The sequence below is a fragment of the Staurois parvus genome, unplaced genomic scaffold, assembly GCF_062004578.1.
Source record: "Staurois parvus isolate SC_StPar_1 unplaced genomic scaffold, SC_StPar_1.0 ptg000218l, whole genome shotgun sequence".
Lineage (NCBI taxonomy): Eukaryota > Metazoa > Chordata > Amphibia > Anura > Ranidae > Staurois > Staurois parvus.
The window spans coordinates 2,158,942-2,175,840 of record NW_028318014.1 but is presented as its reverse complement, the minus strand read 5'-3'; the positions used below and the strand labels follow the sequence as shown (position 1 = coordinate 2,175,840).

The 16,899-nt window shown below is 40.7% G+C and overlaps 1 protein-coding gene across 2 annotated transcripts in view; it reads right to left on the bottom strand.

The window, feature by feature from the left end:
• CHD1 (chromodomain helicase DNA binding protein 1) overlaps positions 1 to 16,899 on the bottom strand; it is a 143,766-nt gene that overhangs the window by 86,228 nt on the left and 40,639 nt on the right. Inside the window, exons 6-10 of one of the 2 annotated variants that reach the window (XM_089679116.1) lie at positions 15,706 to 15,870; positions 8,259 to 8,509; positions 4,444 to 4,669; positions 2,757 to 2,857; positions 804 to 982 (exon numbers count right to left, since the gene is read on the bottom strand). In XM_089679116.1, coding sequence (XP_089535242.1) covers positions 804 to 982; positions 2,757 to 2,857; positions 4,444 to 4,669; positions 8,259 to 8,509; positions 15,706 to 15,870 — 922 coding nt within the window. The remainder of the gene's footprint in view (positions 1 to 803; positions 983 to 2,756; positions 2,858 to 4,443; positions 4,670 to 8,258; positions 8,510 to 15,705; positions 15,871 to 16,899) is intronic. The other variant, XM_089679117.1, reaches the window with a different exon arrangement.

Genomic DNA, 16,899 nt, shown 5'->3' with positions numbered 1-16,899 from the left:
TTGGACAGACGACTTTCCAACCATTACAGTGTATATTTGATAAAAAGAGTTTCCCCTTTCTCTGTACAAAAAGGGTTGATGGCAGTGTAAGGGTTAGTTGCGTAATTAACCCGACCCAGTAACAAGCTCATCCAGGCTGCCGGCACAGATTGAAACCCATTAGCTGGAAAAACGCTGTGTAGGGTGCAGTTGGGTGTGGCATTGTTACGCACGTCACATCGCTGTTTTAGATCGGCCGGTCCTTCGGTCACGAGTTTGGTGAGAAGGTCTGGGGTCTGACGCCGCGATCGTGACATATTGGTGGTCGCGGTCGTGAGATTGTCGCATGTTGGTGGCGATGATCGTGACAAGTAGAGGTGGACTTTTTAAAGGCACACTAACAGGTCTTTGAGAGCCAGAATTCTTGCTGTTTCTTAGGTGTTCAAATACTTATGTTCAGCAGTGCAAGACAAATAAATTCTTTAAAAATCATACAATGTGAATGCCTGAATTTATTTTTAAATTCTGTCTCTCAGAGTGGGAATGCACCTACAATGTGAATTTTCAGACCCCTCCATGATTTCTAAGTGGGAGAACTTGCAAAATCGCAGGGTGTTCAAATAATTCTGTTCCTCACTGTATATTGTTTGCGGATTTTAACCAATCTTTACCTAAACCTAAAATAATTTTTTAAACATTTGTGAAAAAAACTAAACAAAAACTGCTCTGGAAATGAAAGGGTTAAAATGATAGCATCCCTAATTTAGTCATTAAAAGGCATCCAAGTGACTAGCAAGTTCCCATTTATGTATCTGTTTCCTTACCTTGCACTCTTTAAAAGGAATAGTTTTGGACTGATTTCTGCTGAAGTATTCATCAATGCGTGCTTGAAACTTTCTAGCAATAAGTGCTCCATCCTCCCAACTGCACTCTGAATACGGAAGACCTTGCCACTTGCAGAAATAATCAGGGTATCCAGCTGCTGATTTCTGATTTGAATGAGCTGCACAATTACAGAAATGTAAAACTCAAATTGTTTTCACTTAACTGGTTTCCCGCCACCCTATAGCAGAATACTGCTACAGGGTGGCAGGGGTGCGCATAATCATGTATATATATGTAATTTAGCCTTTCTAGGTAGGGGGTGCACACGCCCTACCTCTACCAATATTGGCGGCCTCACCTGTAGCTCCTTCTGCTTCCGATCACCTGTCAAATTCAGGTACCCGCTCCCCAAAAGGTGCCGATCCTTAATGGGGAGCAGGGGACAAAGCATTAGAGCGGAATGTCCCCTTTTGGGTGGAGCTCTGCTTTAAGCCCACAAACATTTGGCTGTTCTAGTAGGATTTTCCTGACATTTACTCAGTTGCCTCTTACAAAAAAAAGGCAGAAGGGGAAGGTAAAAAAAAAAAAAATTCCAAGGCATTAGATATACCATAGAACAGTGAGGACAGCAAATCAACAAGTGGAGAAAATATGGCACAACAGTGCATTGACAAGAATTGGACGTTCCCCCAGAATTGGAAAAAAACACAAAGAAAACTGGTCCAAGAAGTCTACAGCAACATCAAAGGAGCTGCAGGAATTTCTGGCCAAGTACTGGTTGTGTGCTAGATGTGGAGCTGTAGGGTAGGGTGGTAAGAAGCCTTTTCTAAGGAAAGCATCCAAGCCCGGTATATTTTGCAAAAACCTACAAGTCTACCAAAAGCACGTGGGAAAATGTGCTATGGTTCGAAAAGACCAAGAACGAACATTTTTGCCATAGTTCCAAAAGATGTTTGGTACAAAACCAACAATCTGGGAAAACTTAAACACCATACCTACAGTGAAGCATGATGGTGGTAGCATGCTGCGGATATTTTTCTTCAGCTGGATCTAGTTCTATAGTTAGGTCTGACATAACGTGCCAGTGTGTGGTGCCTACTAGCACATTATGTCTTCAAGGAGAAGTTCACCTTTGGGAACTTGTTACATGTTCCACTCGTTTTTAGGGTGGAACATGTAACATGTTCCTATAGAGGGTGGGGGGGCGGCAGCTGCGGCTAACAGATGGCACAGGGAGAGTTCTCCCTGTACTGTCAAATTTGAAAACAGAGTGGCCGTGCAAGGCTCCGCCCACACGACCACGTCATTCATTCACGGACTTCTGAGAATGAACTTCAAGTCCCGGTAGCCTTAGCGGCTGTGGGCTTGCAGTTTTCAATGAACTACCACAGCGTTGTACAGGATGTACGGCCAAGCAGATATTCTGACGCGACGTGTCAAAGAACTACCATGGCGCTCCACAATGCCAGGTAGTTAATTGAAAACTACAAGCCCACAGCCGGGATTTGAAGTTCATTCATTCACAGAAGTCTGTGAATGAATGACGCGGTGTAGACTTCTATTATATCGGAGCCCCACAAGGCATCAGCAATCTGCTGATCGCTGGTGCAATGCTTTCCAGGCTCCTGTAGAGAAAAATAATAAATGCACATTTTTTTACCTGCAAAAAAGTAAACTTATCCTTTAAACCTGCATGGGGGCACTTTTTTTGTTTGTTTATTGAATCTATTACCACTTTAAAAGGTGAAAAAATTCAGAAGTCTTATTTTTTACATCTGAGATACCTGGCTTTTTACAGGGGTGCGAGGATATTGCATATCCACTGTGTGATAGATAGATAGAATTAGCATTTTTTTTTCCTCCCACATCATCAGGTATGTGTATATGTTGATAAAAAACAACCCTCCCTTCAAGTATACCATTCAAATATATTGCAAAAAAAAGACCCTTACCTATGATTCTCTCCACAATCTGATACTGTTTGTGAAGGTCGTCAGTAAGTTCTTGTTGACAATTGTAATACTCAATATCTTCAGGTGATGCTGCTTTTAGCCTTAAGATTACAAAGGAAAAAGACTTAGTACTGAATGAAATTGAAACTGGTGACATGTTGGTGTCAACAAGTGTCACTTTTGAAAGGAAAATAAGAGAAAAAAAAAAAGAAGAACAGAGTCCTAACAGTGCAACAGACATAAGGGTTATTGACACGGTCAGTTGAAAGTAATTCTCTTGCGCCCATGGCAATAAAAGGGATGGCACCAAGGAGGAAGGCAAACTGATGCAGATATGAAGGTCAGGCACTTTAAGTGCCCACACATGTGTTACAGCAAAATCTAAGGCCATTTATACAGTCCAGGCATTTGGCTGCTACATGAAGGTTCGTGAGCCTGCTGCAGTTATGCAGTTACTTATATTTAAAGAGGATGTAAGCCTATACATATACCCAGAGGACTGACCAGTATTAGGTGATACACAGAGATCAAACAAATCCTCCTACATAAGTTCTATCTGCAGCCATTTCTTCTATAGATTATTCTGAAAACAAAGATGAAAGGCTTTCTTCTTCTTCTGAGCCCTGACTGGAGGAAAGGGACACATCCCTTGCACACAGTACAGAAAACAAGCACAGCTGTGAATTTGAGTCACAGGCTGAGTGCTGCGGTTCCATCCCTGTTACATTTTTAACTCTTGGTGTCCAGAAAAGCTGCCAGAAGTCATTCATGCTGATAACAGAAAAAGGCAGCAGAGAGAAATGACATTCAAAGCTTTGGAGAGAGACAAGTAAACACTATAGAGGGATATGCTTTCTTCATATTTCATGTCTTTGGTTTACAAGCCATTTTAACTGTGAGAGCATGCTGAATCTGTTCCATTTAAGCCTAACCAAAGTTGCCTTACGTGTAACGGCTTTTAAATGCCTTTAATCGTAATGACAAGCAAGTAGAACAAGTCTAATACTGCTACGTTGTTCTGTACCCCCTATAATGCATTATGAAAGACCAGGCACTAATCTAGGGGTACTCAAACCTGTGGCCTTTGAAACCCTCTGATGTGGACCTCGAACTCAAACCAGGGAAGCGCACTTCTATTATATCATGTGGGTTTGGTGCGCTTTCTGAAAATGCACCAAAACTCCTGAAAGCAAGAATTGCTTTTTACTTTCAGAAAATGCACCACACCTGCAAGATATAATAGAAGTCTACGGCAAAGCACAGCCAACCTGCAAGAAAGACACAGGTATACTATGCAAACTGCAGCACATCAGTGTGAAAGCAGACTTATAGGGGCTCTCAGGACAGTAAGGGCTTGTTTACATTTGAATTTTGGGGGGTGGTAAAACCCCATAGTTGAGACATGCTTTTTCTAACTGGCTTCTCCTCTCCCTCCCGCCAGCATTCAGAGGAGGAAAATGTTTACCATGCTATTTAAGCTAAAAAAAATTTAATTCTGAACCATTTCATTGTGGCCAAAGACAAGTTGCCGAATCACTTAAGTGGCCCTAGTTCTTCAAAAGGTTGAGCACCCCTGCTCTAATCCTAATGTACTTCAGGAGAGAAACAATTACCACTGTGGGAAAGTGCAATTAGTTTACAGTAAACACATTCTGAATAAAAGATTTGGAATTTGTTATGCCAGTACCATTTCCTGGTTTCCTGCTCCTTTTTCTTGTAGTTCTCCAACTTTTTCATTCCTCTTACATTTTGCTGTTTTAGCGTTTCTTCAGTCTCCCATGTATTGTGAATATGAGACCAACCTTTCCATTTAATTAAATATTGGACTTCTCCAGGCTCTTTCGTCTTATCAAAACCAGCATTTGGATCACCATCAGCTTCTACTGCATAAATGGTTGTAGTACCACCAGTAACTGTGAACAAGTACATATAAAGAGTTACAACACACTAACTGAAAATAACGTCAAACACCTGATATCTGTATTACTGGCTTACCTAAAAATATAAAATATGCAAAAAGAAGTTTGACAAGGCAGTGTAAACAGAAGAGGTATTTGCCCAATATATACAGTCATGGCCGAAATTGTTGGCACCCTTGATATTTCTCCAGGAAATCATGTATTTCTCACGAAACGTATTGCATTAACACATGTTTTGCTATACACATGTTTATTCCCTTTGTGTGTATTGGGACAAAACAAAAAAAGGGAGGAAAGAAAGCAAATTCGACATAATGTCACACAAACCTCCAAAAATGGGCTGGACAAAAGTATTGGCACCCTTTCACAACTGCGGATAAATAAGAATGTTACAAGCATGTGATGCTCCTGTAAACTCACCTGGGGCAAGTAACAGGTGTGGGCAATATAGAAATCACACCTGAAAGCAGATAAAAAGGAGAGACGTTCACTTAACCTTTGCATTGTGTGTCTGTCTGTGCCACACTAAGCATGGACAACAGAAAGAGGAGACGAGAACTGTCTGAGGACCTGAGAACCAAAATTGTGGCAAAATATCAACAATCTCAAGGTTACAAGTCCATCTCCAGAGAACTAGATTTGCCTTTGTCCACAGTGCGCAACATTATCAAGAAGTTTGCAACCCATGGCACTGTAGCTAATCTCCCTGGTCGTGGACGGATGAGGAAAATTGATGAAAGATTGCAACGCAGAATAGTCCGGATGGTGGATAAGCAGCCCCAAACATGTTCCAAAGACATTCAAGCTGTCCTGCAGGCTCAGGGAGCATCAGTGTCAGCGCGAACTATCCGTCGACATTTAAATGAAATGAAACGCTATGGCAGGAGACCCAGGAGGACCCCACTGCTGACACAGAGACATAAAAAAGCAAGACTACAGTTTGCCAAAATGTACTTGAGTAAGCCAAAAGCCTTCTGGGAAAACGTCTTGTGGACAGATGAGACCAAGATAGAGCTTTTCGGTAAAGCACATCATTCTACTGTTTACCGAAAACGGAATGAGGCCTACAAAGAACAAAACACAGTACCTACGGTAAAATATGGTGGAGGTTCAATGATGTTTTGGGGTTGTTTTGCTGCCTCTGGCACTGGGTGCCTTGACTGTGTGCAAGGCATCATGAAATCTGAGGATTACCAAAGGATTTTGGGTCGCACTGTAGGGCCCAGTGTCAGAAAGCTGGGTTTGCGTCCAAGATCCTGGGTCTTCCAGCAGGACAATGACCCCAAACATACGTCAAAAAGCACTCAGAAATGGATGGCAAAGAAGCGCTGGAGAGTTCTGAAGTGGCCAGCAATGAGCCCAGATCTAAATCCCATTGAACACCTGTGGAGAGATCTTAAAATTGCTGTTGGGAAAAGGTGTCCTTCCAATAAGAGAGACCTGGAGCTGTTTGCAAAGGAAGAGTGGTCCAAAATTCCGGGTGAGAGGTGTCAGAAGCTTATTGATGGTTATAGGAAGCGACTGATTTCAGTTATGTTTTCCAAAGGGTGTGCAACCAAATATTAAGTTAAGGGTGCCAATACTTTTGTCCAGCCCATTTTTGGGGTTTTGTGTGACATTATGTCATATTTGCTTTTCTGCCTCTGTTTTATATTTGTTCCAATACATACAAAGGGAATAAACATGTGTATAGCAAAACATGTGTTAATGCAATACCTTTTTTGTGTGAAATACTTGATTTTCAGGAAAAATATCAAGGGTGCCAACAATTTCGGCCATGACTGTATTCAGGATCTGCTTCCTTATCTCCCCAGGTGTTAAAATGATACCTATTGTCAGTACTAAGAACACATTTTAAAAATAAGATATTTTCTTTAGTTAGGTAAAAATACTACAAATTCTGTAATATTTTGGAATCAGCTGGTCAGTCTTTTTCAGATTTTAATTTTTATTAGACACTGGTTAGCCTCTGCTGTAAAAGCCTGTTTACAGAGCTCAGTTGTTCAAGCAGAAATTTACATACACATGAATCAGAGGAATTGTCAAAAATTTAAATCAATCAAAGCCAGCCTAAAAAGTCTGATACTGCTGTGCAATTTACTTAGGTAACCCATGGTGCTCTGGGAATATAGTTGAAGGTGGAAATCCTCCTGCACCTTTACCTTCTTACATGTGCTTTTTTTCATGTCATCCAGAGAAATTCACAACAAAATAACTCAAACCCATATAAGAAGCATAAACACTTATTTCTACAATCTAAAAAGTGTTTTATTTAAATTTTATCATTAACATGTACACTTTATTTAAAAAAATGTACTTTCAAATTAAACAGTGGGCCTCGAAGTCTACGGAGAACCACACATACTTAGTAAAATGTTAGGTGCCAAGGTGCTATAATCTTTCTGCAACTAACAATTAAAAGTAAAGCATTTTATCAACTGGACACTGCAGAAGAGTCATACAATTTAAATTTTAAAGCACCTACCAAGGGGCACAAAAATGTCAGGGCAATATGTAACCCAAAAATACCAGTTTTAGGGTACACTACAGCCCAAAAGCCTGAGTTGAAGCTTGCCACTTCCAAGTAATGACAAATGCTTCAGACACCTCCCTTATATTCCTGCACATTCCCTCCACAGTTGATCAATTTAAATATACTTATAATGCCGCGCTCCTACTATAAATACTTAATCATATAGTGTATATCACTCATAATAATAAAAAAAATAAATGAACTAATAGATAATTAATAAAAATCAATTAATTAATTATTGTGATAAATTAAAAATTAATCAAACCATTATTGTGCTAAAACATGCCATATGTGCTCAATCAATAATATCAATGCCATAATAAATATACAGATGTACTTCATATAGTGCATAAATAAATAAAAAGTCTTTTATATAACTTTGTGCAATGTGCAGGTGAACTCCTTAATCCCTCTTTGCAGGTGCCGTGTGATCTCAATATACGCTCACCTTAATATTTGCCCAAATAACTTTAGGCACCTGCAAAGAGGGATTAAGGAGTTCACCTGCACATTGCACAAAGTTATAGAAAAGACTTTTTATTTATTTATGCACTATATGAAGTACATCTGTATATTTATTATGGCATTGATATTATTGATTGAGCACATATGGCATGTTTTAGCACAATAATGGTTTGATTAATTATTAATTTATCACAATAATTAATTGATTTTTATTAATTATCTATTAGTTCATTTATTTTATTTATTTATTATTATGAGTGATATACACTATATGATTAAGTATTTATAGTAGGAGCGCGGCATTATAAGTATATTTAAATTGATTAACAATACACAATTAAGTGAGTTTGTGAAAGTGTCAGCGCACCCAGCACAATATACAGGTAGTTTACTACCACCAATTTCATCTATACTATACTGAACACCTGAGTTATAGTAGCTCACAAGTATTCACTTTTAAATTGTAGATCTTACCCTCCACAGTTGAGATGTGCAATCAGAACATGCAGAAAGTAAAAGAGGAGTATAACACCATCAAGAATGACAATCTTAAAAACACTTTCAATGATCTGAAGCACGAATTACCTCCTTTTCGCCCAAAACGAGAATCCATTACTCTTTCAATTGTTTCAAACTCATCTTCCTCTGGTTGAGGAACATCTTCACCACATACTTCCAACAAGTCATCAGAGTCTGTTTTCATCTCCTCATCTTCCTTATAACTGACATTTACAGTGGCCTGTCTCCTAGATCCACGCTTATCAAAGTCGTCATCATCTGAGGAATCTGCATCTTGTTTTTGACCAACACTCTTCTTCCCATTTTTAGTTTTGGACCTGAAACAAATACATAATACTTCATAACCAACAGGACAAACGAACAGAAAAAAAAAAACACAAAAATAGCCAGACTATGCAGACTGTTTAACCACTAGCCTACAGGGCACTTATACCTCCTTCCTGCCCAGGCCAATTACCAGCTTTCAGCGCTGTCACACTTTGAATGACAATTGCGCAGTCATGCAACATTGTACCCATATGAAATTTTTATCATTTTTTTTTTTTAGACAGATAGAGCTTTCTTTTGGTGGTATTTAATCACCTCTGGGATTTTTATTTTTTCTTAAACCAAAAACCACTGAAAATTTTGAAGAGAAAAAAAAAAAGTTTTAGTTTTTGTTATACAATTTTCTAAATAAGCGATTTTTCTCCTTCACTGATGTGCACTAATGAGGCTGCAGTGATGGGCACTGATAGGCTGCACTGATGGACACTGATAGGTGGCACTGGTAGGTTGCACTGATGGGCATTGACAGGCATCACTGATACATGACACTGATAGGTGGCACTGACTGGCACTGATCGGTGACATTGAAAGGCAGCTCAAATGGGCACTGATAGGTGGCATTGATGTGCACTGGTATGCACTGATATGTGGCACTGATGGGCACTGACAGGTGGCACTTCTGGGGCCACACAGATCATCAGTGCCCTGATGATCAGTGTACATGTCCCCTCCGCGGAAAGTCAATTACCGGCTCTCCTCTCCTCTCGAGCTGTCAGCGTGACAGCTCGAGAGGAGGGAAATGCCGATAACCGGCACTTCCGTGTTTACATGTGATCAGCTGTGATTGGACACAGCTGATCACATGACCAAGCCGACATCTTCGGCTCTTTCCGTGATCCGCTGTGTCCCTCGCGCGCTGCATGCGCAGTGAGAATGGTAGGACGTCATATGACGTCCTATCAGAACGAGAGAACCACCTTGCACCCGTCATAGTACTATAGGACGGGCAGAAGGTGGTTAAACTAAAAACCATCCTAATCTTTTAAAGGCTTCAAAATTCTGTAAAATGTCCACTCAGACTTCTTCTTTGTCCTCCTTTAAAATGTCTCCAGAAAGATATAAGGGATAAGTTCACCTATCGTAACATGCTACACCCATATATTCAGGGTGTAGCATGTTACTGTAGGACTGGCCCCCGCATCCCCATTGTGATAGCTAGCAGAGGATCTTCTTCCACCAATAGCTGTCACAATTAAATTAAATTTTAAAAAAACGCAGCCGTGCGGGGTTCCTGCCACGTTATTCATCCACAGAGTTCTGTGAATGGGAAACTACAAGTACCGACAACCTTTAGAGCTGCTGGCTTGTAGCTGTCAATGAACTACCACAACGCTGTTGAGTGCTGTGGTAGTTCATTGATTCTTCGTGTCAGTGTAAAACTGCCTGCCCGTACAAAGTATGAGCAGACAGCTTACACTGACAGTCTGCAGGAGACCTGCTAGGAACCAGCAATCTACTGATCAATTCACCGACTCTCTGCTCTGCCCTTCAGGCGCTCACTGGAGCACTGCGTAGAAGGTTGGAGAGGATGAGCCAGCTGCGGGTCAGGAATCTTGATAAGTCAGAATCTAGACCAGCTCTGTGACTTCAGTCAACAGTAGGTTTTAGCTTACAGTTTGATAAAACTGGGTCACAGGAGTGCAGAAATAATTGCATATCCATCACAAACCCGCATCTGATGGATATGAACACCGCAGACATGTTTGAAGTCCAACCTGAGGGGCAACTACGACTCCCTCCATATATACTGTGGAAGAGTGAGTGAAGCCACCAAGAGACAAAGTGTGCTTTTTCAGCAGAATTATTAGGTGAAAATAGAGAGAAAAAAATGCCATAGAAAAAAAAAACCCACAAAAATCAAAAAGGACTGATAAGCTGAAAAATATTACTTTGTGTTTTTGGAAAATGAATATGCACTAATGAATACAAAGCTGCATTAATAAATGTCTTTACTATGTGCCTGAAGTTCAGTTTAAAAAAGACAGTACACAAAAAAACACTATACATTATTAAAACATGAAATGTTAAGACCTGTATATACAATTCCATTACTAGTACCTCAGGATAACGCTGATATCATTTTGACCCTGGCAGTTTTTAAATATTAACGTCTTTATATTTTTACACACAGTTTTATAACAACATTTTCAGTTTAAATTGACTAGATTTGTAACAGATTTTCTTAAAACAGCATGTAAAATGAAAAATGGGAATTTTGACTTACCTGTAAAATTCCATATCTTGGGGAAATGGGCACAGGACATGCACAACTGCCAAAAGTTTTGCTTAGAACATCCCAGTGCACCCTCATATAACCCTACCCAGAGACCTGTGTCTTGTACTGTACTCTAAGATATGAGATTTACAGGTAAGTCAAAATTCTATTTTTTTTTTAACTGTGCATTGCAGGACCTGGGACTTGTATTCATAGACCAAGGGAGAAGCCAAACCAATAAACTGAGATGTGGGCATCAACATAGCAAGCAGGCCCATAAAACAAGAGTCAACAGACCCAAACACTTGAAGCACCTCATGGCAGAAAATTGCATCAACAGAGGCCTGGAGATCCAGCTGGAAAAACTTTGAATAAGTAGACCAAATCACGGCTTTACAAACCTGCAAAATGGATACGTGATGCTGAAAGGCCCAGAAAAACACCAGAATATCTAGTGGATTGGGCCCTGATAGGGAAGAGTCACAGGAGGTCAAAGTGGTGTTTGATAAAGACTTGTACCAAGGTTTTTGCAAAAAGTTGGGAAGCGGGTTTCTGGAATAAAATGGATAAGGCAGAAACCTGACCCTCTAGAGTGCTAACTCCAAACTTTGGGCTTCGCACCCTTTTGGTCCATGCAAAACTGGAAGACAAGGAATAGAATATCTCCGAGGCCTGTGATGCCTGCTCTGGAATCAACTAAAGTATGCTTTCAAGGTACAATGGTAGATCCTACTGTACATGAGGTAGATTTTCTCATCTTGAACAAAGAGGGAATGAGAGTAAAAAAAATGTCACCATTCTTTAGAACCTGGGTTTCAACAGCCATGCCATTAAAGCCAGTAGCTGCGAAGCAGGGTGAAACAAAGGGATTTGTGACAGAAGTCTGCCCTTTTTTGGAATGGGGAAAGTTTCATTTGCCAGGAATTTGCATATTTGTGTACCAAGATCTCCTGGGCGAACTTTGGATGAGGATCACCTGAATCCACCCCACCCCGATCTTATACAGAAATCAATCCTCATACGCCACTAGCTGAAATTTTTTTTTGGTTTGCCAGTGTCCAATCCTCCTGTAGGCAGCAGTGTAACCTGATAGTTAATGACTTCCTGTGTGTATCAATGGAGGAAAAAGAAAACACATTTCTGCTTTTGGGTTTAGCTACACCAATTGTGCCTAGAAAATGACTCAAGTCTGTTGCCATACTTAACATGTAATCTTACACACATCAACATTATTCCATTTTATATTATTGGTAAAAACATAGTGGATTTTTCTAGATTATTTTTTATCTACAGTTTTTATTAACCAGTGCAAGTCTTCACTGTTCTGGCCAAGCATGCATATTAGTGCCTGTAGATTTCTAAACGGCTGTGTCCTGCGATTAGAGACATCCCCATTCAATTCTTTGTGGCTTTTATGTGGCCAGAACAGTGAATATCTGCATCGCTGGATGGAAATAATGAAACGGTGGCTGTCACATCAGTGTAAGTATGCATTTGTGGAGGTCAGAAGCAGCTTATACTTTCTATCCATCTACCTCAAATTATTACAGGAAGCAAAATTAAAATGAGATCAGTGGCACCTAGGAATTAAAAAAAAAAAAAAGAAAAAAAAAAAAACTACATTATGAAACGAAAGAAAACATTTATATGGTCACTTCACAGGAAGGTGTTGATCATTCTGCTTGCAAATCACAATAATAGCCCAACTTCTTTTCCTCCACTAAACCTCAATATTTCTGATGTGAGAGGATCATCACACAGTACGTTTGAAGTGATGCCGGTAAAAAACAAAAAGACAGCAGAGGTTGAGCACTCCGAAGAACCTAAACTGCTTCTTTACGTTACCATTATTGAATTTGGCTAGGGTCAGTGTCACTACTGGTAGCATGAGGAGATATCTGGCCCCTACAGAGGCTGCACAGGCAGTCCAACTCCTCCAGGATGGCACATCAATACGTGCCATTGCCAGAAGGTTTGCGGTGTCTCCTAACACAGTCTCAAGAGATGGAGGAGATTCCAGGAGACAGGCAGTTATTCTAAGAGAGCTGGACAGGGCTGTAGAAAGTCATTAACCCATCAGCAGGACCGGTATCTGCTCCTTTGTGCAAGGAGGAACAAGATGAGCACTGCCAGAGCCCTACAAAATGACCTCCAGCAGGCCACTGCTGTGAATTTCTCTGACCAAACGATCAGAAACACTTCATGAAGGTGGCCTGAGGGCCCGACATCCTCTAGTGGGCCCTGTGCTCACTGCCTGGTACCATAGAGTTTAACTGGCATTTGCCATTGAACACCAGAATTGTCAGGTCCACCACTGGCGCTCTGTGCTTTTCACAGATGAGAGCAGTTTGACCCTGAGCACGTGACAGACGTGAAAGGGTCTGGAGAAGCCGTGGAGAACGTTATGATCTCTGTAACATCGTTCAGCATGACTGTTTTGGTGGTGGGTTAGTGATGATCTGGGCAGGCATATCCATGAAGGGGTGCACAGACCTCTACAGGTTAGACCAGCCTCTCTCAATCACCCAGGAGTGCTTTGAGGTTTCTTCAGGGGTGCCTTGGCAAAATGTCTAAAGGTTGCACAAAAAACTTATACACAAGCCAGCGGGTGGATGAAGTCTGACTTTTAGTTACACAAAGGCACAGGTTTTCATTGTGAACCATTATAACCTTCTAGCCACCAGTGTCCTGACAACCAATTACATAATCAGTTGATAAGGAGGCTGTCAGTTGCCTGCACAGCATTCTTGTTTGACCCTCCTGTGCCCCTCTCCTGCCCCTGTCAGTGCTGGGGTCACATTAGCTCAGTGATGGAGAAAAACGGAGAGAAACACTGTAATACTAGTCAGGACCACTGTGAAAAAGTGTATTTGATTTGGAAGAATAAATCACCTCTACCATTGGGTGTCCTATATGTGTGGATGTTTCTGTATTATATAAAACTATTAAAATAATTTTTTACGTTTTAGAATGGGGTGCCTCAAGACTATTCATAATTTTAGAGGGTGCCTTGAAATTGTCCATAATTTTAAAGGGTGCTTTGACTGAAAAAAGGTAGAGAAACACTGGGTTAGACAATGGCACCCTGCCTGCCATTAGGTATTGGGATCAAATACCTGGACCCATTGTCAGACCCTATCTATGCTGGTGCAGTGGGTGCTGGGTTCCTCCTGGTGCACGACAATGCCCAGCCTCATGTGGTTAGAGTATGCACGCAGTTCTTGGAGGATGAAGGAATTGATACCATTAAATGGCCCCCCACACTCGCCTGACCGAAATCCAATAAAACACCTCTGGGATATCATGTTTTGGTCCATCTGACACCGCCAGGTTGCACCTCGGACTGTCCAGGAGCTCAGTGATGCCCTGGTCCAAATCTGGGAAGAAATACCCCAGGATACCGTCCATCTCATTAGGAGCATGCCCTGACGTCAGGCATGCATACAAGCACGTGGGGGCCATACAAACTACTGAGTACCATTCTGAGTTGCTGCAATGAAATTTCAGCAACATGGACTAGCCTGCTGCATCCTGTTTTCACTTTGATTTTCAGGGTGTCTTTGAATTCAGTCCTCTGTAGGTTGATAATTTTCATTTTTATCAAACGGTGGGGCATCCTTACGTTCCTAACACATTTCCCAGTCCATATCAGTATAGATAGCCAGCATATTTTCCCCCGTTGAGATCTGATGTGTTTTCAAAGTGCTCCTTTTTTGAGCAGTGTATTTAAAGCAGATGTAAACCCTAGCTGGATGACATTTAGCTTGTTAATGCACTGTATATAACACAATTGCTATACAATTTTTCGTTTTAAAAAAAACACTGTTTTCTTCCCTCTATTACTCTCAGCACTGCTGATCTGCTCCAGTCTTTGTTACAGGAATGGGTTCTCCCTAATGGACTGCCTGGTCTGTCCTTCCTATCATCACTATCCCCACGTACAATCTACTACTATCAGTTGCACACTAATTTCTGAACTATAGTGAAGGAAAAAAACCCAGCGGTAATTACATTTAAATACCGGCACCATAATAAATAAAAAAAAATGCCCTTTCGGGTCTGGTATGGATTTTGAGGGAAACTCCCCTGACAAATCCCCCCCCCCCCCCATGTGAATGACCATGGGGTACATGATCCCGATACCCATTCACAAAAAAAAGTGTAGCGTGAAAAAAGACAGGACAAGTCTTTGACAAGTCCTTTATTAAATGAAAAATCTAAAGAATACCCCCTGCAGTAGATCCAACCTCAATCACGATGCCTGCCGCCCCAGCCCCCCCCCCCCCCTTTCCTGAACTGCCGGGCTCCATGCTCGGATAAGGGTCTGGTATAGATTTTGGGGGGGACCCCCAGACCCGAAGGGCTTGGTATGGATGGAAGGGGGGACCTCACGCCGTTTTTTTTAATTATTTTTTTTAATTACTGGCAATTCTTTTACATTCAGCTGTCAGTGGGGATCCCCGCTGACAGCTGAAACATTAACACATGGTTGTCACAACTAAAATACCGCATGACTTGATAAAATAACTCATGCGGTATTTTAGTAGCGTTTATTTTTTTTCTGATCCCCGGAACGGATTCATTGGTTTTCAATGCATTCCTGTCGGAAACAGCGTTTCGGTTTACATATTTTTCGCTAAACAAAAAGTCCTGCAGAATGAATTACATTCGTAAACCAAAGTATTACTGTATTTTTTATTTGACCATTAAAAGCAGCACCATACTTACAGCCCATTTGAGTAAAAACATTATCTGTGGAAGATAAAAACAAGTCTACATAGCAAATACAGTTAAATCAAGCTTACATGTGCTGATGTATTTTCATTCAAGAAATAGCTTAATAAGGTGCAATGTTCTATATAAAGCTATGAATGTGAAATGCAATTGCATTAAATGTTTATATTACAATTCTGGAACTGCCCTGTAATATAAAAATTACATAGAGGAAAACCATCAGAGTCTAGCCCTTACCTGTTTTGAGATTTCTTGTTTTTTACTTTATGGCTCGGTTCATAATCAGATTCGCTGTCCCTACTGCTGCTTTTCTGTCTATCCCCCCCTGAGTCAGAATCTGAACTGGAACTGGTCGATGAAGAGCCACTATCAGAACCTGAGCCGGACATCTGCCAATCTTCACTGCACATATTGAGAGGGCGGAAATGGTATAAAGTTATAACATGCAAGCTTGCTTCAAACACACATCCACACCACAAAAAATAGGGAGCAACATCCCAGCAAACCACCCATTCTTAATCTCTCACTTGCAAAAGCAACACTACTTCATATGCACACACAGAGCTTCACATTTTATAATAAACCCCTTATTATCCAGTTTTATTAGGCCCTGATTAGACAGTTCTTCCTGCATCTACATTTAGTCCTATGCTGGTAAACATGTCCCCCATTTTCCATGTGGGGGATATGTATGAGGGTGCACATGAACGTTCATATTCACATACACATCTTTTGCGGCCAAACGGTTAGTAAAACAGCCTCTTTTACAGCAAAGGGACTAGTAGATAAAACACCAACTCTGAAAAGCTCATGGTCATTTGAGAAAAAAAAAAACACATCTGACAAAGTAGTGTTGTTTAACACAATTTCCTTCTACTCCTTACTGTTAAAGAACATGTGCCAAGTCTCAATGATTTGCAATGGTATTAGAAAAAAAAACTGTACACACAGGAAAAACCTTCTGACAGGGGACACTCTGGTCATGAAAAAATGAAAGGCTAAGTCCGTCCAAGAATGATATTTCAGAGCTGTGAAAGAGCTAAAATGTGACCCCATAAATTTTTGCATGAACTGGGGAGAGCAACATCAAGATAAAGCTGTCAGAGCAATTTGCTCCACATTCCCCCAACCCCTCTCCACTACTGCAGCAAAACAAAAAGGCCAAAACCATAGATGGGTATAATAAAATAAATGAACAAATTATGGAATCCAGTGGCTGTAGCAGGTGATCTGAGCCTTGATTTCAACAGATTAAACTGACAAAATTACAGATATTACAGAAACTTCTGAAGACTCAACCCACTGCCACTAACCGAAAAAAATGAAATATTCATTTTGACTGGCTTTAGCCTTTATAATCATATGAAAGAATCTTTCAATGCTATAAGCAAGCAGCCTTTACGTCACACGCTATAACATCCATACAGTACC